At 49.1% G+C, this 26,826-nt stretch overlaps 2 protein-coding genes across 3 annotated transcripts in view; one reads left to right on the forward strand and one right to left on the reverse strand.

Annotated features, from left to right (window-relative positions):
• Window positions 1-4,091, forward strand: part of LRGUK (leucine rich repeats and guanylate kinase domain containing) — an 81,611-nt gene extending 77,520 nt beyond the window's left edge. For both annotated transcript variants that reach the window (XM_054054959.1, XM_054054953.1), the window contains one exon: window positions 476-4,091. The gene's annotated coding sequence lies outside the window, so the exon portion shown is untranslated. The remainder of the gene's footprint in view (window positions 1-475) is intronic.
• A 355-nt stretch (window positions 4,092-4,446) lies between these two features.
• SLC35B4 (solute carrier family 35 member B4) lies at window positions 4,447-26,826 on the reverse strand. Its single transcript, XM_009563394.2, has 10 exons — window positions 26,605-26,826; window positions 19,620-19,733; window positions 17,662-17,764; window positions 16,488-16,537; window positions 14,317-14,398; window positions 12,373-12,433; window positions 11,065-11,174; window positions 10,763-10,838; window positions 8,518-8,593; window positions 4,447-7,655 (listed from the first exon to the last, which is right to left on the reverse strand). The coding sequence occupies exons 1-10, from the start codon at window positions 26,679-26,681 to the stop codon at window positions 7,409-7,411; spliced, it is 996 nt and encodes a 331-aa protein (XP_009561689.1). The 5' UTR covers window positions 26,682-26,826; the 3' UTR covers window positions 4,447-7,408.

The raw sequence follows: 26,826 nt of genomic DNA on the forward strand, positions 1-26,826 counted from the left end.
AACCTCCCCTGGAGCAACTTGAGTCAGTTTCTTCTTGTCCTATCGCCTGTCGCTTGGGAGAAGAGACCAACAACCATCTCACTACAACCTCCTTTCAGGGAGTTGTAGACAGTGATAAGGTCTCTCTTCAGCCTCCTTTTCTTCAGGCTAAACAACTCCGAGTCCCTCTGCCACTCCTCATAAGTCTTGTTCTCCAGCCCCTTCCCCAGCTCCTGGTAATTGGTAGCTATATTTTGAAAAAAAAATGGGTGCAAAATGGTTTGGTTTGGTTGTCTGACCTTCATCTCTCTAAACCCTTTGATATGGGCCCTGGAAACACTAGAAGCTAGAAGCCACTGGTAGAGGCTTGACTTTCTGATGAAACCACTACAAATTCAGCAGCTACACCTTTTTATTTCATTTTATTAAATGTGTTCTGGGAGCAGATGGGGAATAGTTCCCAGTCTTGACCAAAGCTCTGTTTATTTCTCTGCAGATCATGCACATGCATTTCTAAAAATACCTTCTTGAAGGACCACGTCATGTCCCAGCAGCGGCTGGCTGCCCGCTCCTGCTGCCTGCTCCCTCGGGAGCTTGTCTAGTTGAATATGATACATAATATGCTGCTAATTTGGCAGCTGTCAAAATGAATTATAATTATTTTTAACAGTACCGCAGTGAGGGTGAAGAGAGTTACTGCTTGGTGTGATTGCACCAACTGCCCGTGTTTCTCGTTGCATCCCTGACTCAAGGGAGTGAGTGAAGGGAATCACAGAATGTCCTGAGTTGGAAGGGAACCACAAGGATCATCCAGTCCAACTCCTGTCCCTGCACAGGACAACTCCAACATTTACACCATGTGGCTGAGAGTGTTGGCCAAGTGCTTCTGGAATATTGTCAGGCTTGGGGCCATGACTGCTTCCCTGGGGAGCTGTTCCAGTGCTCCACCACCCTCTGGGTGAAGAACTTTTTCCTAATACCCAACCTAACCCTCCCCTGGAGCATCTTCCTGCCATTCCCCTGGGTCCTATCATTGGTCACCAGAGAGGAGAGATCAGCACCTTCTCCTCCTCCTCCCCTTGTAAGGAAGCTGTAGAACACGAGGAAGTCTCCCCTCAGACTCTTCTCAAGGCTGAACAGACCAAGTGACTTCAGCCGCTCTTCGTACGACTCCCCTTCTAAACCCTTCACCAATTTTGTGGCCTCCTCTGAACCATCTCTAACAGCCTTAAATCCTTCTTATACTGTGGTGCCCAAAACTGTACACAGCACTTGAGGTAGGGCCACACCAGTGACTCAAGGAGACCCACCAGATCTTTCCCCACAATTCTACAGTGTTGCTTCAACAACTCTGGCCCTGAAAACTTCTTTGGGTCTCCCAACCATTCACCGGTTGTTAATTCCATCACCAGCTGTGTCATGCACCCTCTCCCTATGGTCTGCAGGGCTGGAGATCAAGTAAGTGCCTTTGGATGCAGTCAGTCCTTGGGGTGCTCAGCACTGCAAACCCTGTGTAAGCTCTGCACTAAATCTTTCTTCTTGGACGTACCCTTTCGATAACCCTCACAAAAAATTTCAAGCTTCTGAGATGGTTTTTTTCCCCCTTATGTAAGGTGGAGGGAGAAGAACCCTTGTAGCTGAGGCTGAAATTCATTCCCTGCAGGGAGGAGGAGGCGGCTCCTGCATTTTTATCATTTGTGCTTTTCCCAGCTCATACCTCAGAGCAAGTCGAAGCATGAAGTTGTAAATCAATGTCCATCACAGAGGCATGAAGGCTCCACAGTGAAAAATCCCCTGTGCTGAGGCTCCTTCTAGAGAAGAGATCTTCTCTGGACACCCACAGTTCCATTTCCTCATCCTTTCCTGGCTGATAACAGCATAGAGACTCACTGGAGGAGATGGGGTGGCGTCATAAATCCTCCAGCATTAAAGGAATGGTTTTCCATATGTTGGACACTACATGGGGTTCAAAATGAATCATAGAATACCAAGTTGGAAGGGACCTCAAGGATCATCTGGTCCAAACTTCCATGCCAAAAGCATCATCTACACAAGATAAGGAAGAATTTCTTCACCATGAGGGTGGTGAGGCACTGGCACAGGTTACCCAGGGAATTTGTGGCTGCCCCATCCCTGGAGGTGTTCAGGGCCAGGTCGGATGGGGCCTTGGGCAGCCTGATCCAGTGGGAGGTGTCCCTGCCCATGGAAGGGAGGTTGGAAATGCATGATGTTTGATGTCTCTTCCAGCCCAAACTATTCTATGATTGGAATATGACCCAGCTCCCTGTCCAGCCAAATCTTTGAAGTGTCCAATGTTGGAGAATCCACCTCTTCCCTGGGGAGACTTTTGATGTGCTCATTGTGAAAAATTTTCCCAGGACAAGGGGTAAATTTACTGTACCCATGCCCTGTGCTGAGGTTCTTTGAGCAATGCAGGGTTGGTGCATGCATCTTCCAGCTGCTCAGGGGGAGACAGAGAGCGAAGGGTAGAAGCTGTCTGGTTGTAGTTGTATGTAAGTGGGAAAACAATTATGAATGCTAAACATTTCCAGCAAACTTACACCCCTAACATAAGAAGGAGATGGAACTGTTGAAATGGGTCCAGAGGAGGCCACAAAGATGATCCGAGGGCTGGAGCACCTCTACTATGAGGACAGGCTGAGAGAGTTGGGTTTGTTCAGCCTGGAGAAGAGAAGGCTCTGCGGAGACCTTATCATGACTTTCAAGTATCTGAAGGGGCTCCAGGAAAGCTAGGGAGGGATTTTTTACAATTGCCTGGAGTGATAGAAGGAGGGGGAATAGCTTTAAATTGGAAGGAGGAAGATTTAGATTAGACATTAGGAAGAAATTCTTCCCGATGAGGGTGGTTGCCCCATCCCTGGAGGTGTTCAAGGCCAGGTTGGATGAGGCTTTGAGCAGCCTGATGCCGTGGGAGGTGTCCCTGCCCATGGCAGGGGGTTGGAACTGGATGATCTTTAATGTCCCTTCCAACCCAAACCATCCTATGATTCTATGAAACATGGTAAGCTTTCAGAGAAGGAAGGGCACCAACAGAGATCTGTGAGCATAGGCCATGCTGGAGGCAAAAAAATGGTTCTGTGTCCTCTGAGCTCTTCCCCTCCTACTTTTCCCGTCAATAAATCTCCCCTTCTTGCCCTCTTCGGCTCCAGTTGCTGATTTATGAAAGCCATAATGAAAGACGCTAAACAGAAATGAACTGTGTGGCTCCAAGTGATTTACGGAGACATCTTTATCCCTCTCATTGAATTTAGTAGTGGGAGAAGGTTTTTTTTCCACCTTGGATGTGACAAGGATTTCATCGTGGTTCCCAGAGGAGTTCAAGGCTTTCCCTTTCACTTCAATAAGAAAATCCCATCCCCTGTTTCTGCAGGACCACAGTGGAGAGTCAGCTGCGAAGCACCAAGCAAAGATTGAAAGTGTTAATAAACACCAGCCTGGATTTAATGAAAGGTGAAAGACTTTGAACAGAAATCTCTGAGCCAATGAAAGCGGCCACTGGCCGATGAGGATTTATTAAAGAAACAGCTGCCAGGAGCTGGAGAAAAATGATTTGTTCAATTAGAAACAGATGCATTTGGTTACTGCTGTTGACTTAAACTTGTCCACTAAAGCTCTGCAATGGGGCAGCTTTAAATGTGTGTTAAATCGGAAGTGATGGCCAGGATTTCAATGCCCCATCACTGTTTTTGCAGTGCTGGAGACATCACCAGGGTTGAGAAAGACCATAGAAATCACTTTATTTCTCGTGATTGACGTTTTTCAGCCAGGTCCCATGCAAGCATCTGGACCACTTAGCTGAGTTCATGGTTAAAGCACTGATACCATGAGGCTTCGTTTGTTGTTTCAACACCTCATGGGATAATGTGGCATGGATTCCCAGAAATTGAGAGCCCAAACCAACTGCTGGGTCTTGCTTGGGGACCTCAAATCCTGATAGTTTCCTCAATACCACCTACTTTGGGCTCCAACTGCTGCCCTGAGCGGGTCCCCAAGCCCTGATTGTGCTGCTGGGGACCTCAGCTGCCCAACTCACCCCCTGGGTACAAGCAGAGACCACGTGCAGCACCCAGAATCATAGAATGGCTTAGGTTGGAAGGGACCTTAAAGATCATCCAGTTCCACTGGATCAGGTTGCTCAAAGCCCCATCCAAACTGGACTTGCACACCTCCAGGGATGGGGCAGCCATGACTTCTCTGGGCAACCTGTTCCAGGGCCTCCTCACTCTCATAGTGAAGAAGTTCCTCCTTAAGTCTAGTCTAAATCTGCCCCTCTCCAGTTTATACCCATCTCCTTAGTCTTATCACTACAAGCCTTTGTAAAAATTCCTCCCCAGCTTTCTTGTAGCCCCTTTCAGGTACTGGAAGGTCACTATTAGGTCTCCCCAGAGCCCTATTTTCCAATCTGATTACCAGCAGCAACGTGTGAATGAAGAAACAAGAGGACCAGCGCACTTTGAAGAGGATACACGTTTATTTTGCATTTAAAACAAAACCAAAAATGTCACCCTAAACCCACCAGCTCTGCAAATGCACAACACTGGTCAAAAAGTACTTTGGCTCACCTGCTCATCCAGCCTCTGCTAAAAATATATGCTATTATCTCTACAGCAAATATTAAAATCCAAAGAAACCTATAGCCCTGTTTGGGAAGGAGCCCTGGCTTCAGATACTGGTTTTGGCTAACAGGACCCTCCTACATGGTCCTTCTCTCCATCTCACAGCTGGGCAAGTTCACCCACTCTCCTACAACAGGAAGGGAATCGCTGCCACTTCTGCAATGATCTAACTATTATAAATATTCAGAAACACACATATCACACAGTAAAAAAATACACCCAAATGCCAAATAATAACCCGTTGTTGTTGACATCTGGTGGGAGTGAAGACGAAGTACAGCACATGGTTAAAAAAAAGAGAAACCCAAGCATCCGCAGACCTACCAGCACCACACAGAAACTGCAGACAACATGGAATGCTGCTGATACGAAGAGCGACCTAGCAAGTAGGTTATGTACAGTCTGTTACGCTCACTCAGGCACCTGCTCAGCAATTGCTTTGCTCAAATCCCCAGCCCAGGCTACAGCAATCACCACCATGGCCACCTACGAGGAGTTACAGCTCCCACTGCCCAACCTGTTCCAGCCTGGTGTTAACACCTCAGTGGTTTAAGCTCTGATGAACACCACCAGCGTCCCTGATGCTTTCGTGCTGGGTTTGCGTTGTGTTCCCCTCCCTCCCTGCCACACCTGAAGCTCTGTGTTAATAGCTTTGAAGATCAAGGTGTGGGAGAAGGGGTTTGCCTTGCAGAGTCTTTCCTGGAGCCTGCACAAACACCTGGAAGCGAGAGCTGACCTGCACGAGGTGCCGGGGGTAGCCGTTGGCAAACAGCCTCCCCAGCTACAAATTCCTTGGAAGCATCCCAGGTTTTTCAGGCTCAGGAACAATCAAAACCAGAAGGGAAAACCCTTCAGCACCCCAGGAAGGAGTGAGCTGCAGATACCATCAGCATCCTACTGCCTGGGGTGGAGTTAACTTTGTCCATAGTGACCCATACAGTGCTGTGCTTTGGAGTTATGGCTGAAACAGCGCTGCCAACATATCAGTGTTGCTCATACATCACCCAGGCTTTAGCTTTTTTCCCTTCCGACTCTGCCTCCCACCCCCAATTAGGCCATGGGTGGACAAGAACCTGAGAAGGGGCAAAGTCAAGACAGCTGAAAATCCACAATAAAACCAGAAGGGAGGAGGTTTGGGAAAGGTGGCTGTTGCTCCGGGACTGACTAGGCACAGGTCTGATGGTGGGAGATGGTGAGGAGTTTGCCTTTGCATCACTTGGGTGTTTCCCCCTTTCCTTTGCTGTTAAACCATACTCAGCTCTACTCACAGTTTTCCTTGGGTTTGCTCTTTTATCTCCCCATCTTTTCATGGTGCTTTGCTGCCAGCTGGGATTCACCCACCGCAAGCGCAGGTTTAACATTGGAAGGGCTGCAAACACCAAGGCTGGAAGCCATCGGTGGGTGGAGGAATAACAGAGTACAAGTCCTTACGTGTCCAAGCTTGATGGGAATCAGGCTGACATTGCTGGGTGCCTCAATTATCCCAGCTGAGCAGGGACAGTATCACAATGATGAGGACAAGATGCTCCAGGAAAAGTGAGGCAGCACGAAACAGTGCTCCCAGCTACTCCAAAGCTCCATGCTAACACCCTGCCCAACAATGAGCAGCTCCTGGGAAAGCTACGGCTGCTGTTCCTCACCTTGCTGGGAGTCACAAACCCAAAGCTCCTGCAGCTCCAGACAAGCTGTGACACCCAGGGGTGACACCAAGAGACACCGGTCCTGTGCCAGGTGAGAGCTGCTATGATGCCACAAGCAAAGCTGATGCCCAAGGGGTGGGAGAAGAGAGGAGAACTGGGTGAAGGAATGGTAAAACCAGCTCACCGCCAGCAGCAGAAATAAGCTCAGATGCACTGGCCCTTCTTAAGTTTCTTGGCATCGTTTGAACCTTGAGGTGTGGCTGGATCTGGGAGGTGTGGCTGGATCTGAGGGGATCAAAGACGCGTTGGTGGCTCAGCATGGTTTGTGGAAACAAAGCTCACAAAACATACTTGTAATGAGGGAAACAGCAGGAAGCAACTGAGAAGTGACCTGCACTGAGCACCTAACCAAGGCAGGAGGAACCCATGATCCTCTCCAGCTGGTGAAGCAGCAGGAAATGCCCAAAGCCTCAGCGAAGTCTCAACAGCACTTCACCATCTCCCTGAGAAGGCTGCAAAGGTAACACTTTCTGTCTCCTTAGCATCACCCTTCTTGGTTTCCTCAGGCTCCAAAACTGGTCGTGCTACAAGCGATGAGGCTTGGATCAGCTACCTGAGCCACTGCCCAGTGGAGGATCTACTGGTCAGACTGCAAGGCTCCAGCTACACATGTATCCAACAAGATCAGGCACCAAGGACTCAGGTTAACAGCCAGGCCTGGCACAAACAGCACTCCCCCAATGCTCAGCCATCCATGATGGCCACCAGGACATTAAAGGACGGCACCACACAGGTTGAGGGTCCAGCACATGAAAACTGGAAGGACGAGACAACACCACGATAACGTTGGGCTTCTAGCAGAGAACTGGCTTTTACATTACTTAAAAAGGGTTATTCAAACAAAAAAAAAAAACAAAGGGAGAGGTTGGAAGCCGGAGGAGTTACACAAAAGAAATTTAACCTTGCAAAAATAACCGTATCGTCTCTCCAGGATCCATTTCAGATCGGTTCCCAGTGGAGGCTTCACATTTCCCAGGAGCTTGGCACAGCCAACACCTCCCCTGTGTTATAAAAACAATCCCCCTCTGGGGGATTCCCTGCTGCTCTGCTCTATAAAACAATAAAAAGGTCCCTGCAGAGAGTCCGTGGCTGCTACTCCTCCTTTGGCCTCTTCTTCCAGCGGGCCAAGAAAGGCCCGAGGCTGTTCCACACCTCCGTGTACATGAGAGTCCCAACAAAGACGAAGGCGGTGCCGAGCCAGTGCCAGGCCGTGAAGGGGTTGCGAAAGTATAGGATGGAGAAGATGAGGCTGACAAACTTGCGTAGCGTCACCACCAGCGTGACGGTGAGGGAGGTGCATTCCGTGGTGAGGATGAAGACGCCTCGGATGCAGACGTATCTGAGTTGAGTGAAGGTAAGGAGACATTGAGGCTGAAGAGGGACAATACCTGGGCAGACCTTCGGGAATGAAAAGGACTGGAAATGAATAGTCCCAGTCCTGTTACAGAGGGAATAAAACGGCCTTTGGGAATGAAAAGCACTGGGCAATAGACATCCGCAGTTTGGTTATAGAAGGCATAAAATTTCCTTGTCCTCAGATCAGCATTTCTACAGCTCTGAATAGCTTCATGAGATCCCAAATCTCCCAGACTCCCTCCGACCTTCCTCTGGGACAGAGAAACCAACCCAACTAGGTATTGGCAAAAGGTTAACAGTGCACAGGGTTTACAGCCCCTGCCACATATCTAAGGGAAGCTAAAATCAGACTTCGTTCTCCTTCTTCTCTGACATTCTCTCACATCAGAATTCTCCTTCCTGCCCTGAGAGGACATGGGAAAGGCAGAATAAACAAGGGGCTTCATGGAGGAGCATGAAGAGACACAATGAGAGGAAAATGGTAACAGGCCCTGGACTGAAGAGTCCCTTTCTCGAGGGCATCTCAGCTTCACCAGACTTCCAGATCTTTCCTCTCTGCCTGGAAGGCTCCACATATGAATATCTAACAAATAACTCCTCATCCACCCTAAAGCTGGCTGGCAAAACTGCCATGAGTTTATCCCAAGCAGCTTGTCCCTGGGGAGGTGGTGGCAGGCTTCAGCCACCCTGGAAAAAAAGTCCAAGGTTACATTCCACTCTATATTTACTGAGTTACACAAATATCAGCTCCCAAATGCAGGGAAGACTCCAAGGCCACAGCACCCCCATCCCATTCTTCCTCTCCCACTCTGCTGTCACCCCCAAGCTGAGCTTTGTCAGGATACTGAGTGATGACGTTCATGAGGAGGTAGAACCACATGATTGGCAGGGTCAGGCCGATCACTGGGACCTGGAATGGCTCTGCGGAGAGAAAGGATGAAGCAAGGTCAAGATTTGGAACAGGCTGCCCTGGAAAGGGTTGAGTCATCATCGCTGGATGTATTTAAAAGCCGTGTGGATGTGACACTTAGGGACATGGTTTAGTGGTGGACTTGGCAGTGTCAGGTTTACAGTTGGAATCGATGATCTGAAAGGTCTTTTCCAACCTAACCAGTTCTGTGATTCCGTGAAGGTCACATGCTCTGCTGTTAAAACTGGATGAATCAAGTGTGTCGCTCTGAGAGTGCAAGCGTGGTTAACCCTGCATCACACCAACAAAACAAAATCTAAAGGGTCCGTGTTTACACCTGCTGATGATTTGGGCCTGTTACTCCCATTTTTGAACTACTATGTGCCTTTCCCCAGGGGTGACCTCATGCTGTCCTTGAGGATGCTAGAAGTATTTTGTGATGATCACAGAATCATGGACTTGTAGGTGTGGGTTTGAAGGGACCTTAAAGATCATCCACTTCCAACCCCGTGCCATGGGCAGGGACACCTCCCACTGGATCCGACTGCTCAAAGCCCCATCCAACGTGGCCTTGAACATTTCCAGGGATGGGGCAGCCACGACTTCTCTGATCAACCTGTGCCAGTGCCTCACTACCCTCATAGGAAACCATTTCCTCCTGAACTCTAATCTAAATCTGCTCTTTCAGATTAAAACCATTCTCCCTCATCCTAACCCTTCACTCCCTGATCAAAAACCCCTCCCGGCTTTAATGTATCCCCTTTTAGTACTGGAAGCCGCTCTATGGTCTCCCCAGAGCCTTCTCTTCTCCAGGCCGAACAATCCCAAGTATCTCAGCCTGTCCTCATATGGGAGGTGCTCCATTCCTCAGATCATCTTCATGATCCTCCTCTGGACTTGCTTGAACAGATCCATGTCCTTCCTGTGCTGAGGACTCCTGAGCTGAATGCAGGACTCCAGGTGAGGTCTCACCAGAGCGGAGTAGAGGGGCAGAATCCCCGTTATCACCCTGCTGGCCATGCTTCTTTTTATGCAGCCCAGGATATGGTTGGCTTTCTGGGCTGCAGGCACACATTGGTGGCTCATGTTGAGTTTCTCATCCACCGGCATCCCCGAGTCCTTCTCTTCAGGGTTGCTCTTAATCCATTCTCCACCCAGCCTGTATTCGTGGCTGGGATTGCCCTGACCCAGGTATGGGACCTTGTACATGGCTTCAATGAACAAGTTGAACCAATCTATGCATGCAAACAATTTCCCTTCCCACAGATTAGAGAACCAGCAAACCTATTCAGCAAAGATCCCTGAAGTTCCACAAGATCAGGAATGCAGGGAGTTTCAAGGCCATGTCAGATAAGGCTTTGAGCGACCCGATCCAGTGGGAGGTGTCTGCCCATGGCAGTGGGGTTGGAACTGGATGGACTTTAAGGTCTCTTCCAACCCAAACCATTCTATGAAGTTTGCTGGCATGGAGAAGCCTGCTGAATTTTACTATTAAACTTAATGAGATGTATAGCTCTGGGTAGATGGATGAGCAACCTGGATGGGCCCAACTGGCCTGTGTGAGAAACCTGGGCTTTAATCAGAATCATCCAAACAGCGAGCACCTCATGGCTTGGCACCAGCAGAACGGTCAGCAGCTGCGGCCAGACTTTCAGCAGCCAGCAATCACCACCTGCCCAACCATGCTGGCATCTGGGCTACCATGGAGAAAAAGTTGGACAATGTCCTTGAGACAGCACAGGGGCTTTTTTTGGCTTTTGGCTTTCTATCAAACCTGAAAATTCAAAGGGGTTGGATACCACAAGGGCATGGAGTGATACGAAGGGGGATGGCTTTAAATTGGAAGGGGGAAGATTTAGATTAGAGATTAGGAATAAATTCTTCACAATGAGGGTGGTGAGGCCCTGCCACAGGTTGCTCAGGGAAGTCGTGTTCAAAGTTCAAGGAGGTGTTCAAGGCCAGATTGGAAGAGGTCTTGAGCAGAGCCTGGTGCAGGGAAGGTGTCCCTGCCCATTGCAGGGGGGTTGGAACTGGATGGTCTTTAAGGTGCCTTCCAACCCAAACCATTCTATAATTTCTGTGATCCCAAGACAAGTTTGATATGCACAACTGCTGGACTGAAAGCTTCTTACAGCATTTTGCAGAGGACAGAAGCAAGGATCTATCTGTATGACACTCACCAGACTGGCTGAAGAGGACTGCATGGTGGTAGATGTTTGGAGCAAGGAGGAGAAAGCCAGGGAGTGGTAACGCATGCTGGAGGGAAAAGTAAAGACATGATGTTAACAGATTTATGTGAACCCACCCCATTGCTCATCTTAAGAAACCTGCCTCACAGGTCTGGATGAGAGCACACTCTTCTCTGCTCCAGCCTTGCAATATGTGATCCTTTGGATCCTATAGGGTGAGAGGGGAAGGGACTCTTTTACCAGTTTTATCTGCCCAGTAAAAGCGAGAGAAAAGACACAGAATGATCACTTACATTGTAAAAAAGGGCCTCTTTGGAGTGCTTCCCAAACTGCTTGTATAGCATCTCCTGGAAAATCCCCATCCTGGCAGACATGAGGAGGGCGAACGTGAGTGCAGCAATACCTGGAAGAGAAGCACAGTCTTGCAACACTGCTCAGGGAGGGCATAACTCAAGTTACAATTCGGCTTTCAGAGAAAAAAGCCAAAGCATCCATACTTGATAAGAAAACTGATAATAGTTTTGGGTACACAGATATCTTATTACAAAGGCTGAGGTGCCAAGAGACTTCTGGAAAGTTCATCTCTTTAAAAAGAGACTCAGCCCTGGCAAGCAGAGTTGGGATCCCAGGGATAGAGTTGTTTGCTAGTACTGACATCACATCAGTTCCCAGAAAAGCCACCAACAGGTCTAGGTTGGAGGTATAAAAATAGACTCAAGTGCCAGATATTAAAGACTTCTCCATGATATGTTGTGCTGAATGAACACTTCAGCGGCTACAGCCCCTCTCCCTCCCTGCAGTGTACCAGAGAATCACAGCATGGTTTGGGTTGGAAGGGACCTTAAAGATCATCCAGTTCCAACTCCCCGGCCACGGGCGAGGACACCTCCCACACCATCAGGTTGATCAAAGCCTCATCCAACCTGGTCCTGAACACCTCCAGAGATGGGGCAGCCATGACTTCTCTGTGCCAGTGCCTCCCCACTCTCACAGTGAACAATTTATTCCCAAGATCTCATCTCAATCTTCCTGCTTTCAGCTTCGAAAACTTCCGTCTCGTCCTATCCCTGCACTCCACAATAAAGAGCCTGTCCCCAGCTTTCCTGGTGCCCCTTTAAGTACTGGAAGGCTGCTATAAGGTCTCCCCAGAGCCTTCTCTTCTCCAGGCTGAACAACCATAACTTTCCCAGCCTCTCCTGTATGGATGGTGCTCCAGCCGTTCGATCCTGTGTCCTCCTCTGGACTCCCTCACAGCATCAGGTGTATCAGGTAGGGCTACTTTTCAATGAGAAATCAAGACGATATCTACAACAATGTGTGAATGTGGCCTCCTTCTGTCACTAAGTTACTACCTTGTAGAAGCCCCTTAGATGACATATTTAACTTGTTGGCCAAATGAAGAGTGTCTCCTCACACAAATGAGTGTGACAAAAGCCCATTCTTTGCAAATCAACACCCACCAGACGCTCAGCACAATTTAACCTCAGCACAGGGACTCCCACCACAGTCTGCTTTGCACAACCCACATGGCTGAGGACATCAGAAAGCCGAGTGTTGTCAGTATGCCAGCAAGGTTGGCTGGAGATGTGGCACTCGCATACCTAACAGCCACCACAAGAAAACCTGAAGTCCATCCTCTTCATTTAAGCTGGAGTCAGACGCCTGGTGGAAGAAGACACAACACAGTCACCATGAGCTACCATGTCCCTGCAGCTCATTCGGACCTGCCTCTGCCTCACTCTTGGTTTATGTGGTGTGTTCCAAGCAAGCCCATAAAGCAAAGACCATCCAAAGTCTCATTTTCTCCAGAGTTGCTCCCCTGGCTGAACTCAGGTGGTAGGAATTTTGCTTCTCACTCCACTTCAGGGAATACTCCAAATTCTAGCAAAAATTGTAAATATCTGATCAAGAAAGCAGTTTTTCTGAAAGAAATGCCCTGGCTTGGCCAGAGACTGAACTCTTCAACTACAAAAATAATCAGTGCCACTTACAAAGCTCCTACGGGCAGGCTCCTCTGTCCCCATCCCCGAGGAGGCTGTGCAGGAAAGAACAAGGGCCAAGAACTAAAAAACCACAAAACCCCATTCTTTGCAAATCAACACCCACCAGATGCTCAGTACAACTTAACCTCAGCACAGGGTCTCCCACCACGGTCTGCTTTGCACAAACCACATGGCCGAGGACATCAGAAAGCCAAGTCTTGCCAGTATCCCAAGCTCTAGCCAAGCCCCAGTCAGATCCTAAAACCAGGGCTCTGGCTCTCAATCAAGACGCTGAGGAAACCAGGCCAGTAGATGCTGTCAGCCGTGGGTAAAACTCACAGTAGGATGATTTTTTTTTAGTGTGGTTTAGGACAAATTAGATTCCTCACCTCTGCCACAATGCTGTACGCCACACCAAAAGCCCACGCCTACAGAGAGTTTATTTGGATTAACAGAGAGCCAGACTGCACAGCAGAGATTTTGCACAAACACCCTGAGTAGAAACAGCTATTGAAAGATGGGGGACTTGGAGGTTTGACAGTCCTGTTTCATTTCCAGTCTCTCACAGCTGGATTAAGTGCAAACATTTTTCCCTTGACCACCACTTTTTCTCTCTTCAGTTGACAAGATCAGGCTGTGGGTGATGACCCAGGAGAAGCCCAAAGTGGCATCACACATGGATTTTCTTCACTCCCTCCTGTTCTCCACTCACTTTATTTCAAGGGTCACACAAAGTCATGTTGGATTACAACAAGTCTGGAAAAATCTAGCCCGAAAGCTGACAATATGGGCTAAGAAGAGTGGAGATTTAAGGAATTTTAAGAGTTTTGTTTAAGATTCCCTCACTCCAAACTGCAAAACATGATAGAAAGGGCAGGAAAAAACAGCTTCTAGCTGTCATCTCTCTAGCAATGAAATCATAGCATCATAGAATGGTTTGGGTTGAACATTAAAGATCATCCACTTCCAACCCCCCTGCCATGGGCAGGGATGCCTCCCACCAGACCAGGCTGCTCAAAGCCTGATCCAACCTGGCCTTGAATGCCTCCAGAGATGGGGCACCCACGACTTCCAAGGAAAACTGTGCCAGGGCTTCACCACCCTCATCATGAAGAATTTATTTCTAATAGCTAATCTAAATCTTCCCTTTTCCAATTTAAAGCTAATCCCCCCTTGTCCTATCAATACAGGTCCTTGGAAAAAGTCCCTCTCCAGCTTTTCTGGAGCCCCTTTCTGTACTTGAAGCTGCTCTAAGGTCTCCCCAGAGCCTTTTCTTCTCCAGGCTGAACAACCCCAATTGGTATATTCTCAGCAAAAAGCAACTCGAACAACACAAGATAAAAGGTATCTGTCGTTCAGTTAAACCGCATGCATCCCTTCCCTCCAAGCCACAGGAAAATGCAACCAGGAGTAAAAGCTTTCAGGGAGCAGAGCTAGAGCTGGGAGACTTCTTGTCTCTCCAATATCAGTCAAGCAAAGGGAATAACTGATGATGGTGCTGACAGAAGCTCCTCCTGTCAATAAGGTTCATGGCTATGACCTCAGGCCCCTTCCAATTCTTACCACTTGCTTTGCAGACATGAAAGTGCAGGTGAAGATCCCCAGGGACACCAGGGCTATGGACGTGTATTTATATATGCTGTATCTGCATCAGGAAGAGGAGAGATGTCAGTGACTCAGCCCAGCCTCGTTTCATTCATTCCCTGCTCCATTGCATTTTGCTCCATTACAGAATCTTTTAGGCTGGAAAAGACCTTTGAGATCATCAAGTCCAACCATAAACCCAACACTACCAACTCCACCACTAAACCATGTCCCTACGTGCCACATCCACACAGCTTTTAAATCCCTCCAGGAATGGTGACTCCACCACTTTCCTGGGCAGCCTGTTCCAAATCTTGACATTGCTCCATCCTTTCTCCACACAGAGCGGTTCCATGTCCCAGTGATTGGGCTGACCCTGCCAATCATGTGGTTCTACACCAGTGTGAACTTGAGGCAATGAGCACATACCCATCACCTAACATTAGACACGGCTGGGAGGAAAGGCCAACTTACTCCAACTGCAACAAAAAAAGAAGCATTTGGACCAAGATCTCCTTGCCCATAGTAAAGGATCCCTCTCCAAAGGTGGATCCAAAGGATCCCAAAGCCAGCATAGATCTTTGCTTAGTGATGGAATGGCAGGGGCCGTGCCCACACTGGTCCCACAATCAGCTGGAATGACCCTCCTGTCCTGATGTCTTTGCCCACTGTGGTGGGTTTACCCGAGACAGCAGCTGAGCACATCATCTGGTTCTGGAGAACGAGAATCATGGAATCTTAGAACACAGGATGGTTTGGGTTGGAAGAGGCCTTAAAGTTCATCCAGTCCCAACCTCTGTACCATGGCCAGGGACACCTCCCACTGGATCAGGTTGATCAAAGCCTCATCCAACCTGGCCTTGAACACCTGCAGGGATGGGGCATTCATGACTTCTCTGGGCAACCTGGGCCAGCCTCTCACCACACTCACTGTAAAGAATTTCTTCCTAACAGCTAATGTAAATCTCTCTTTCAGCAAGAAAGAGCAACAGTGAGAAAACTCAGAGTTTAACAGGCGAGAGGAGGAAAAATAACAACAAAAACAATGCAAAGGCAATCACTCACCACCTCCTACAAGCCTGGCAATCTTGGAAGCCCCTAACCCCTTTCTTCCTCGACCCTGGAATATATTGTAGCAAATGACACTATATCATAGAAATCATGGAATAATTAAGTTTGGAAAAGACCTCTAAGATCATCTAGTCCAACCATCAGCCCAATGCCACCATGCCGACTAAACCATATCCCGAAGTGCCATGGCCATACGTGTTTTTAACACCTCCGGGGGCGGAGAATCCACTACTGCCATGGGCAGCCTCTTCCAATGCTTGACAACCCTTTCAGTGAAGTAATATTTACTAATATCCAGTCTAAACCTCCCCTGGCAAGCTCGAGGCCATTTCCTATCATCCTACCACTTATTTCTTGGGAGAAGAGATCAGCACCCACCTCTCTACAACCTCCTTTCAGGGAGCTGCAGAGAGCGATAAGGTGTCCCCTCAGCCTCTTCTTCTCCAGGCTAAACAATTCCAGTTCTTTCAGCTATTCCTCATAACACGTGTTCTCTACAGCCTTCACCAGCTTCACTGCCCTCCTCTGGACATGCTCCATCACACAATATCCCTCTGGACATTTTGAGTCTCCTCTCCTGGCCGCACCCCTCCCCAGCTTCTTGTCCGCCCCAGGCAGGCAAAATGGGAAAAAGAGAAAGCCTTGATACTGTAAGGACTGTTCAGAAATAGCCAAAACACCAGTGTGCTGTCAGCGTTGTTTTGTTTCAGCCACAGATCCAAAACAGGCCATATGAGTTGCTATGAAGAAAGTTAACTCCATTCCAGCCAGACCCAGCATTCCCATCCATCAGGAGCAGTGCTGGCCTCACACAAGTAAGAGAAGAGCTAATGCAGAGGACTGCAGCCATGTGTAAAAGCTTTCTCTTCAGTCTATGTTTGCCTTAAATGAAGGACTGAGGGGTGGTGGAAATAGGGAACTATTCCAGCCTCTAGTCCAGGTGCAGCTCTGCGTCCCAGTTTCCCCATTAGTAAAACAGGAATGTTTAACAGGAAAGGGTCAGGCACTAAACACCAGTCAGGATTAAGTCAGTGACAAAGCATTCTCTGATGATATAAAAAAACAGGCTTGTGATTTACCTTTTCTTCAATATTATGATACCTAGAGCCATGCTTGCTATGAGAGAGCCCTAGGAAAGAAAAGAGAGGAGGAAAAAAATAAATCAGAAGGTCAGGATGACAGAAGTCCCCAGTCAGGGATGCCCACCACAGAGAAACACCACAAACTCAATACAGATAATGCCAAAACACCAACTCATTCTGGAACAGGATCAGGGAGACTGGGTGGGGAGAGTCTCACTTCATGTAGGAGGAGGGGAGAAGTTGGCCTCAGTGGCTTGGGAAAAAAGACGTTGGAGCAAACAGCCTACTAGGATCTTCTGGCCAGTGGGCCTCCCTCTTTTTTGACCCATTCATGACACTCAATGAGTGCTAAAAACCAGAACGTGGCCAAATCACTGTGTTTTTAATTGGGAACAGAAGTATGGCTCCATAGATTGACTACAGGAACCATCCTTCGTGGTTAATGTGGGACAGGGCTTCTAGAATGATGTCATTTTTCTTGTTTTTACCCTCTCCTGATGTCAGGTCTCTCACCCCCATGATGTGTTGTGGGAGAAGAGCCCCTGCCCAGCAGATTTTGTTATTCCCAACAGCTGGGGCTCCATTGTCTTTAGTTTTAAGATATTTTAGCCTGGTTTTAACAGACGTTTTAGGCTGACATTCATCTACGCTTGAAAGAAGATGCATTTTAATAGTATTTTCCAAAACAAAGGGCTATGCAGTAACAGCACAAGTGGAAGAATGCCAAATCCATGCTCTCTGACCTGGGGTGTTTAACCATGACTCTTAGACTAGGACATGAACCGCTTGGTGTAGCCGTGTGGTGGAAGTGAAAGGTAGGTCCCTTCAGCCAGCAATTCAGCCCATTCAGGGCTGACAGCCAGAGTCTGGGCTTGGGTTTGTCATCGCTAATTCCCCATCACCTTTGGAAATAGGAAACCCATGTGAGTCTCCGTTTCCTCGTCTGTTCAGGGACACTTAATGGTCAACACTGTGAAAGTGAGAGACCCCGCTGAGCCTTCAGAGCAAGGTTCCGTACCACCAAGTTTACTGGAGTTTAATATTTGCACAGGGTTTTGATGCCCTCAGGGAAAGCGAGCGTGGCAGAACACGTGCACCAGGGAGAGGGCTTGTGGAAACAATGGAAAAAGATGTCACATGAGGAGGAAAAGGATAGTCTGACAGTACTCACTGATCTGAAGATCATGTGCAGTGGCATGGCAATATTTAAGTTCAGGGCATAGTTATTCACCACACTAACAGTGAAGAACATGGCCACCATGATGAAATAGTACCTGAAATACAAAAAAAAAAGCTGATAGCTGTGTGCGTGCCTCACCTCCTCACACTGGGAGGACACATTGGGAACAGATTATGGGTTGCAAGGAAAGGTCTGGAGCTGAGCAGGAGCCCACCAAGCTCTTGAGTCTGTGACAGGGGCTATCAAGGAGATCAGTAGAGTTTGGATGTAGCTGGGAAGTCCTTAGAGAAGCTTGAGGCCATTTTCTCTCATCCTTTACTTGGGAGAAGAGACCAACACCCACCGCGCTACAACCTCCTTTCAGGGAGATGCAGAGAGTGATAAGATCTCCCATCATCCTCCTCTTCCCCAGACTAAACAACCCCAGTTCCCTCAGCTGCTCCCCAGAACTCTTGGGCTACAGACCTTTCCCCAGCTCCATTCCCCTTCTCTGGATGCGCTCCAGCCCCTCAGTGTCTTTGCTGGGGGCCCAAAACTGAACCCAGGATTTCAGGTGCAGCCTCACCAGTGCTGAGAACAGGGGCACGATCCCTACCCTGCTGGCCACCAGGGCCACTGCTGGCTCATGTTCAGCCACTGATCTCCAGTACCCCCAAGTCCTTTTCGGCTGAGCAGATTTCCTGTCATTCTTCCCCAAGCCTGGAGCATTCCCAGTAGACGTTGTGACCAAAGTGCAGGACCCAGCACCTGGCCTTGTTAAACCTCATGCAATTCACCTGGGCCAATGGATCCAGCCTGTTCCAATCCCTCTGCAGAGCCTTCCTGCCCTCTCACCCATCCATCCAGCCTGTCCAGACCCTCTGCAGAGCATTCCTGCCCTCCAGCCCATGGATCCAGCCTGGCCAGATCTCTCTGCAGAGCATTCCTGCCCTCCAGCCCATGGATCCAGCCTTGCCAGGTCCCTCTGCAGAGCCTCCTGCCCTCCAGCCCATGGATCCAGCCTGGCCAGATCTCTCTACAGAGCTTCCTGCCCTCCAGCCCATGGATCCAGCCTGGCCAGATCCCTCAGCAGAGCCTTCCTGCCCTCCAGCCCATGGATCCAGCCTGGCCAGACCCCTCTGCAGAGCCTTCCTGCCCTCCAGCCCATGGGTCCAGCCTGGCCAGATCTCTCTGCAGAGCTTCCTGCCCTCCAGCCCATGGATCCAGCCTGGCCAGATCCCTTTGCAGAGCCTTCCTGCCCTCAATCAGACCAACACTCCTGCACATTTTGGTGACATCTCCAAACTGACTGAGGGAGCACTCGATCCCCTCACCCAGATCACTGGTAAAGATATGAAACAAGACTGGCCCCAACCCACAAATGGCTGCGCACCTCCATGGTTCCACACCTAAGCTAGAAAGCCTCCACAAACTGAAGTTCCTCGCTGTGATGCAGCCATGAATGGCACTAAACTTGCCCTCAACTTTCTGTTATGAGAATCTCTGTCCTGTGCATTCAGCCCAGCACCCAGTTTTGCAACAGGCTCAGCAATCTGCTAAGAAGCCCCACAAAACCTCCTTGCTTCACTTCAGCCCAGGGAGGAGAGCATGAACATGCCAGACTCTTGCCAGGACAAGAGACAATTGATGGAGAAATGGAAAAGTCAATTTGCTCTTCCAGTAAACCCCTCCCTCCCGCACCCATTTCACCCAGAGAGAGCTCTTCAAACAAGCAGACTCCTAACTGTGCAAAATACTGCCCTTGTTTCTTAGACAGGAAAGTAACTGATGGTAATTTCCTATTAAGAATCCTCAATAAAGGAAGAGTTCAGGCATGACAGGTTCTCAATGAGGCAAACGTTGCAAAATGGCGGGGATTTAGATAGGATGAGCCATTTTATTAAACACTTCTTGAGGTAATAGATAGCCAGTAAATTTGTGCCTAGCAAAAGCATTCAGATTGACTGTACCTTATTGGTATGGCCGGCTTCTTCCTCCCAAAGTTGGCTTCGAAGATAAAGCCTTCCACAGCGATAAATAGGAACTGGGAGAATGTCACTATGTTCCCACATCCTGGAAACTGCCTGCAGGCATGGAGAAGACACATAAGCATAAGAGGAATGCCAGAGAGAACAAACACTGCATTGGGTTTCAATAAAGAGAGGCTAAACACTCATAATCCTAGCGTGACCAACAGCCTGAATGGGCTTTACCTTTATCTGTCCAAGTTCTCACATTAGGCACTTCCCTGCAGGTATCTACTCACCTGTACTTGTAGATACATGAGCGGCAATCCCTTCCTTAAACACTTCCCAAAAGGAAACAAGCAGCCACTCCCATAATGGGGCATACGGCTGAGTCAGGAGGTGAAAGAAGAAACTGGTCAGGTCTCACAGGTCTGTATGACATTCCACCAGGCTATAGGATCTGAACAAGAAACAGCAACCATGGACATAATGTGGAGTCCTGCATTCAGCTCTGGAGCCCTCAGCACAGGAAAGACATGGATCTGTTACAGGGAGTTCAGGGGAGACCACAAAGATGATCGGAGGGCTGGAGCACCTCCCATAGGAAGATAGGCTGAGAGAGTTGGCGTTGTTCAGCCTGGAGAAGAGAAGGCTCTGGGGAGACCTTATAGTGACCCTCCAGTACTGAAAGGGGCTCCAGGAAAGCTGGGAAGGGGCTCAACTATCAGGGAGTGCAGGGATAGGATGAGGGGAACAGTTCTAAGCTGAAAGAAGGGAGATTTAGATGAGATCTTAGGAAGAAATGTTTTTCTGTGAGGGTGGTGAGCCTTCTCTTCTGAGGTTTCACAAGAGCAGTGTAGAGGGGGAGAATCCCCTCTCTTGTCCTGTTGGTCACGCTTCTTTGGACATAGCCCCAGGATACAGTAGGCTTTCTGGGCTGCAAGCACACATTGTTGGCTTAGAGAGGTTCTCATTTCATAGAGAACTTAAACAACCCCTGCAGAAGATCACTCCTCCCACTATTTGTACCTTAAAGGGAAGAAAACGCCATTGAGATCTACCATACAGAGGCTCAAAAGTTTCTAGAGAAGACACCTCACATGGACACAGCTTCAGAAGGCGAAAAGCAGATCATAGGCTGTCCAACCAGGCCTGTACGTACATGTCCCTCAGAGCTTTGGCATCACAGCTCAAAGACAGACCCCCAGAATAGTTAGTGAAGGGCACAATCAGAACAGGTTAGGTTACTCCAGACAGAGCAAATGGAAGGAATTGGGTGGCATTTCTTGCCCTACCCAGGCTTCCTTCTGTTATTCAGGCAGGGGCCTGATTAACTTGCTCTTGAAAACCTCCAAGGAGGAGTTTCCCTGCTTTCTCTCTTATGAACCCACTTCATTACACTGAAAGAGAGCAAACCTGGGTTTTGGCCTGCTTTACATCTCTTTCACAGCAATTTAAGCCCCTTATTTCTTGCTCTGCCTCCAGATCCCAGCAGAAAAATTTATCTCTTCTCTGCAGCCATTCTCCAGGCGTTTAAAGTCTTTCGTCTCTTCTCAGGCATCTCTAGACTAAACAGTTCTCATTCATTTACTCTTTCCTCATAAATCCTGAACAAGTTTCTTCCAATCACCTTTATTACTCCCCACTAGACTGTCAGTCTGGTCACTGCCTTTTCCTGTGATCCTGCTCCAGGATTTTACTTGTTATGGGAAGATTCATCTTCAAGATGGGCTTTTTTCCCCTTTACACAACACTAAGAGACAAAGAAATAACCAGTGTTACCCCTATTTAGGGACCAAAGGTGAACAGGGCAAGAAAGGGGCATAGCAAGTGAGCTGTCATCAACAAAGGAATTCCTGAAGTGGATGAGAGCCAATGCTTAAGAGAAGCCTGTGTGTAAAAAGCAGCTTTTATTAGATATCTGCAACTGGAAAAAGCTGGCCAGGGAAAGTAATGGTTTCTCCACTCCTGGAGGTGTTCAAAAAACATGTAGATGTGGCACTTCAGGACATGGTTTAGTAGGCACAGCAGTGTTGGGCTGACAGTTGGACTTTATGACCTTTCAGATCTTTTCCAATGTTAATGATTCTATGATTCTATAAGTGGAAATCTAGAATTTGCTGCTAAAAATTCTTTCCAGGATTTATTTAGACACCTAATGAGGCCTATGAGTAGGGCCAAATGGCTCGATTTGGTTTTAAGGTCTGGCTGAAGGACGCACAAGCCTAAGCGGTTCTTGCAAGCAAATAATAGTATCATAGAATGGTTTAGGTTGGAAGAGACCTTAAAGATGAACTAGTTCCAAGCCCCTGCCATGGGCAGGGACACCTCACACCAGACCAGGCTGCCCAAGGCCCCTAGAGTACTGGCCTTGAACACCTCCAGGGATGGGGCATCCACAACTTCCCTGGGCAACCTGGACCAGTGCCTCCTCACCCTCATCGGGAAGAATTTCTTCCTAATGTCTAATCTAAATCTTTCCCCTTCCAATTTAAAGCCAGATGCGTAAAGCCAGCTGCAAAGCTTTCTTAACCTCAAAGGGGCCTGTTCCTTCTCCCTCACTGATGTTGCAGCACAAGACAAGCAAGAAAGGGAGAGGCTGGAGCAATCCTGGAGAAGAAACACAACTCACCACACAAGGTCTCTTCTTCCAGGAACTGCTTCTTGATTTATCTACTGATTGCTGAGCAATTTTGCAACCTTGTGTTAAGATATGTCCTGGCCTCCCACTTTGAAGCAAATATCCTCACTTTCAGAGTCAGGCTCCTTTGCACTTCCTTACCCTCTTAACGAGCTGTGATGATAATGGGTGGGCAGGAAGGAAGGACAGGTTTTAACTACTAATTTTGAAAGCCTGGGCATGACTGAAGCAAACATAGTAATGAATAGTCAGAGCATGCAGCTCCACACTGATTGACTGATTAGGTTCACTGATTTAGAAGAGACAGTGATTTAGATTTAGATTTTACTGTAAGGGTAGTGAGGCACTGGCACATGTTGCCCAGCGAAGTTGTGGCTGCCCCATCCCTGCAGGTGTTCACAGCCAGGCTGGATGGGGCCTTGAGCAACCTGATCCAGTAGGAGGTGTCCCTGCCCACAGCAGGGGCGTTGGAATTTAATGGGCTTTGAGGTCCCTTCCAACCCAACCCATTCTATGATACTGTGGTTGTAGACAGAGAACCAGTTCACCATTACTTTTTTCCAGTCAGGTCCAACACTTCTGCCTACAAAGCCTCCTGACCAGCCCAGAAAACAAACCTAACAGACCATGACCTTATCCAAGCCATGCCAGCCTTTCTCCACCCCAGTAAGGAAGGTGACACAGCACTTGGACATTCCCCAAAGGTCAGCCCTCCTCTCTCTGCAACTTGGCAATTTGCCTTTGCTTTGAGTGCCACAGGGGACTCCTTGCTCTCATAACGTTGGCTTTGCAGCCGTGTAACGCTTCTAAAGATCACACTTCCAGAAGGACAACATTCCCTCAGCCTTGCCTGCAATTCCAGAGGATCCCTAGCCAGCTCCTGCACATCTTCTCATTGGGATTTCAGCTGTGCGAGGTGCTGGGATCAGAGAGAAGGGCTAGTGGGGATGTGTTAGGGCCAGAGTGATGTGGTAGTTACCCAAGGGTATAAGGAGAATGTATTTCGCACCCTCGTTTCTTTACTACAGACATCCTGATCTCAAAGATGCAGGCACTTGGGAACTTCCACAAACATCCTAGTATCTGCCCAGAGATGCGGACACTTCATGTCATCTACAAACATCCTGGCCTCTGCTCAGGGACAGAGATACTTAGTCTTAAGTCTGATGAAACAAGGAAAGGATATCAGACAGGGAGAAGTCATGACTGTTTAAGGATCACCTGAAGGACAACCCAATTAAGTTGAAGATGTCCCTGCTCACTGCAGAGGGTTTGGACTAGATGACCTTCATGGTCCCTTCCAATCCAAACAATTCTATGATTCTGTGACATCTTAATCCTAACTAAGGATGTGGAAAGGAAATAAGCAATTTTGTGTTAAAGTAGAATTGTGTAACCTAATGAGTATCTGTACCAGATGGGTGCAACAATTATATTAGCTAGGTGCGATTTTGAGCATTGGTTTTGTATAAGTAGGCCTTTGGGGTCTCCAGTAGGTGTATGAGTTTTGAGGAATATATTCCACCTAGCACCCTGTGCAGAATAAAAGGAACGTGTCCTCTCTAAACAATATACTTCATTTCGGGAGTTTCGTTTTATTAATTTCAGGTAAAACAGTGGTCCCTATGCCAGCAGACACAGCAGATCCCTGGTGCTGGGGCAGGACACTGAAGGAACCCATGACAAGACCAGACTGGGCTTGAGCTGAGGAGGGCAGCCCCAATACCCTGCCCAAAACCCATCATATGGTGACAGAAGGCTGGAACCTGGTGACCCACATCTAGGCCACTCCAGGCACTCTGATGAGGAGCCTTGGGGCTGCTCCCTGAGCTGTGAGGGGTCTGGCCACCCTAGGAGCCAGCTCTGGGTGACCTGCACCACCCCTCGAAATCCTCCCTCCACATCTTTGAGTAAATTAACCTTGTATGTTAATTCTGAGGGAAGAGGAATTACACACAAGGGCACTTGTTACTAATCTCCATCTGAACATCGAGCTATTGACACAACAACCCTGTGCAGTGCTCCAGGCTTGGGGAAAAGTGGCTGGAAAGCTGCCTGGCAGCAAAGGACCTGGGGGTGTTGCTTGACAGTGGCTGAACATGAGCCAGCAGTGGCCCAGGTGGCCAAGAAGGCCAATGGCATCTTGGCCTGTATCAGAAACAGCGTGGCCAGCAGGAGCAGGGAGGTGATTGTGCCCCTGGATTCAGCAGTGGTGAGGCCACACCTCACATCCTGGGTTCAGTTTTGGGCCCTTACCAACAAGGACACTGAGGGGCTGGAGCATGTCCAGAGAAGAGCATCAAAGCTGGTGAAGGGTCTGGAGAACAAGTCTTACAAGGAGCGGCTAAGGAAACTGGGGTTGTTTAGCCTACAGAAAAGAAGGCAGAGGGGAGACCTTATCACTGTGTACAACTCCCTGAAAGGTGGTTGTAGCGAGGTGGGGTTGGGTCTCTTCTCCCAAGAGACAGGTGATAGGATGAGAAGAAATGGCCTCAATTTCATAGACTCAGAATCACTAGGCTGGAAAAGACCTTTGAGATCATCAAGTGCAACCTTACCTGTCTACTACTAAATCATGTCCCTAAGTTGTGCAAGGGGAGCTTCAGAATAGACATTAGGAAAAATTTCTTCACCTAAGGGGTTATCAGGCACTGGAACAGACTGGCAGAGGCTGCCCCTGGAGGTGTTTAAAACACAGGTAGATGAGGTGCTCAAGGATATGTTTTAGTAGTGGAGAGGGGCAGTTGGACTCAGTCTCAAAGGCCTTTTCCAACTTTTTCAATTCTATGAAATGGTGATCATAGAATCACTAGGTTGGAGAAGACCTTTGAGATCATCAAGCCAACGGTTTGGGCTGGAAGGGAATGGTTTGGGTTGGAAGGGACCTTAAAACCCATCCAGTTCCAATTGCCATGGGCAGCGACACCTCCCACTAGATTAGGCTGCCCAAGGTCCTATCATAAAATCATAGAATAGTTTGGGTTGGTAAGGACACTAAATCCCATCCAATTCAAAATGCCCTGCCATGGACAGGGACATCCCACTAGATCAGGCTTCCCAGGGCCCCATCCAACCTGGCCTCGAACACCTCCAGGGATGGGGCAGCCACAACTTCTTCAGGCAACCTGTGCCAGTGCCTCACTCCCCCCCTCAAGCCCTGAAACGGATGGGGGAACCCCTGCAGCCCCTAGACCCGTGGGACCCAACCTCTTCTCCCATCCCTTCTCTTCTCCAAGCCTTCCTCCCACCGCTTCCATTCTTCAACCTCTCCTCCCATCCCTTCCCTTCTCCAGCCTCTCCTCCCATCTCTTCCCTCCTCCAGCCTCCCCTCCCTTCCCATCCCGTCCCTTCTTCGACCTCTTCCCCATCCCTCCCCAACCTCTCCCCTCATCTTCTCCAACCTCTCCTCCCATCCCTTCCCTTCTCCAGCCTCTCCTCCCATCCCTTCCCTTCTCCAACCTCTCCTCCCATCCCTTCCCTTCTCCAACCTCTCCTCCCATCCCTCATCTTCTCCAACCTCTCCTCCCATCCCTTCCTTTCTCCAACCTCTCCCCTCATCTTCTTCAATCTCTCCTCCCATTCCTTCCCTTCTCCAACCTCTCCTCCCATCCCTTCCCTTCTCCAACCTCTCCTCCCATCCCTTCCCTTCCTCAACCTCTCCTCCCATCCCTTCCCCTCTCCAACCTCTCCCCTCATCTTCTCCAACCTCTCCTCCCATCCCTTCCCTTCCCCAACCTCTCCTCCCATCCCTTCCCTTCCCCAACCTCTCCTCCCATCCCTTCCCTTCTCCAACCTCTCCTCCCATCCCTTCCCTTCTCCAACCTCTCCTCCCATCCCTTCCCTTCTCCAACCTCTCCCCCATCCCTTCCCTTCTTCAACCTCTCCCCCATCCCTTCCCTTCTCCAACCTCTCCCCCATCCCTTCCCTTCCCCAACTTCTCCTCCCTTCCCTTTCCCTTCTCCAACCTCTCCCCCATCCCTTCCCTTCTCCAACCTCTCCTCCCATCCCTTCCCTTCTCCAACCTCTCCTCCCATCCCTTCCCTTCTCCAACCTCTCCCCCCATCCCTTCCCTTCTCCAACCTCTCCTCCCATTCCTCATCTTCTCCAACCTTTTCTCCCATCCCTTCCTTTCTCCAACCTCTCCCCTCATCTTCTTCAATCTCTCCTCCCATTCCTTCCCTTCTCCAACCTCTCCTCCCATCCCTTCCCTTCCCCAACCTCTCCCCCCCATCCCTTCCCTTCCCCAACCTCTCCCCCCATCCCTTCCCTTCTCCAACTTCTTCCCTCATCTTCTCCAACCTCTCCTCCCATCCCTTCCCTTCTCCAACCCTTCCCTCCTGCTCCCACCTGGCCAGCAGCTCCAGGAACACCACGTTGCTGCAGCAGCCGCCGAACACCAGCCCCACTGCCACTGCTGGGTGCATGGTATGGCCTCAAACAGCGAGGCAGAGTCCCGAGCTGAACCACATCCCGGTCCCGGGCCGCAGCCCTTACTCCTCGCCGCCCCCGCTTCCTCCCGGGAGCCGGTAGTTTCCTCCCCAGCCGCCGTGCGTTTAACGACACCGCGGC

The sequence above is a fragment of the Cuculus canorus genome, chromosome 1 (assembly GCF_017976375.1).
Source record: "Cuculus canorus isolate bCucCan1 chromosome 1, bCucCan1.pri, whole genome shotgun sequence".
Lineage (NCBI taxonomy): Eukaryota > Metazoa > Chordata > Aves > Cuculiformes > Cuculidae > Cuculus > Cuculus canorus.

Coding starts and splice junctions, on each gene's coding strand:
- SLC35B4 (XM_009563394.2), bottom strand. CDS start 26,681: ATGCACCCAGCAGTGGCAGTGGGGCTGGTGTTCGGCGGCTGCTGCAGC. Junction 17,765..19,619: donor AAGCCGGCCATACCAATAAG/GTACAGTCAATC, acceptor TTTGTATTTCAG/GTACTATTTCATCATGGTGG. Junction 11,175..12,372: donor TTTCTTGTGGTGGCTGTTAG/GTATGCGAGTGC, acceptor CTTCTCTTCCAG/GTATTGCTGCACTCACGTTC.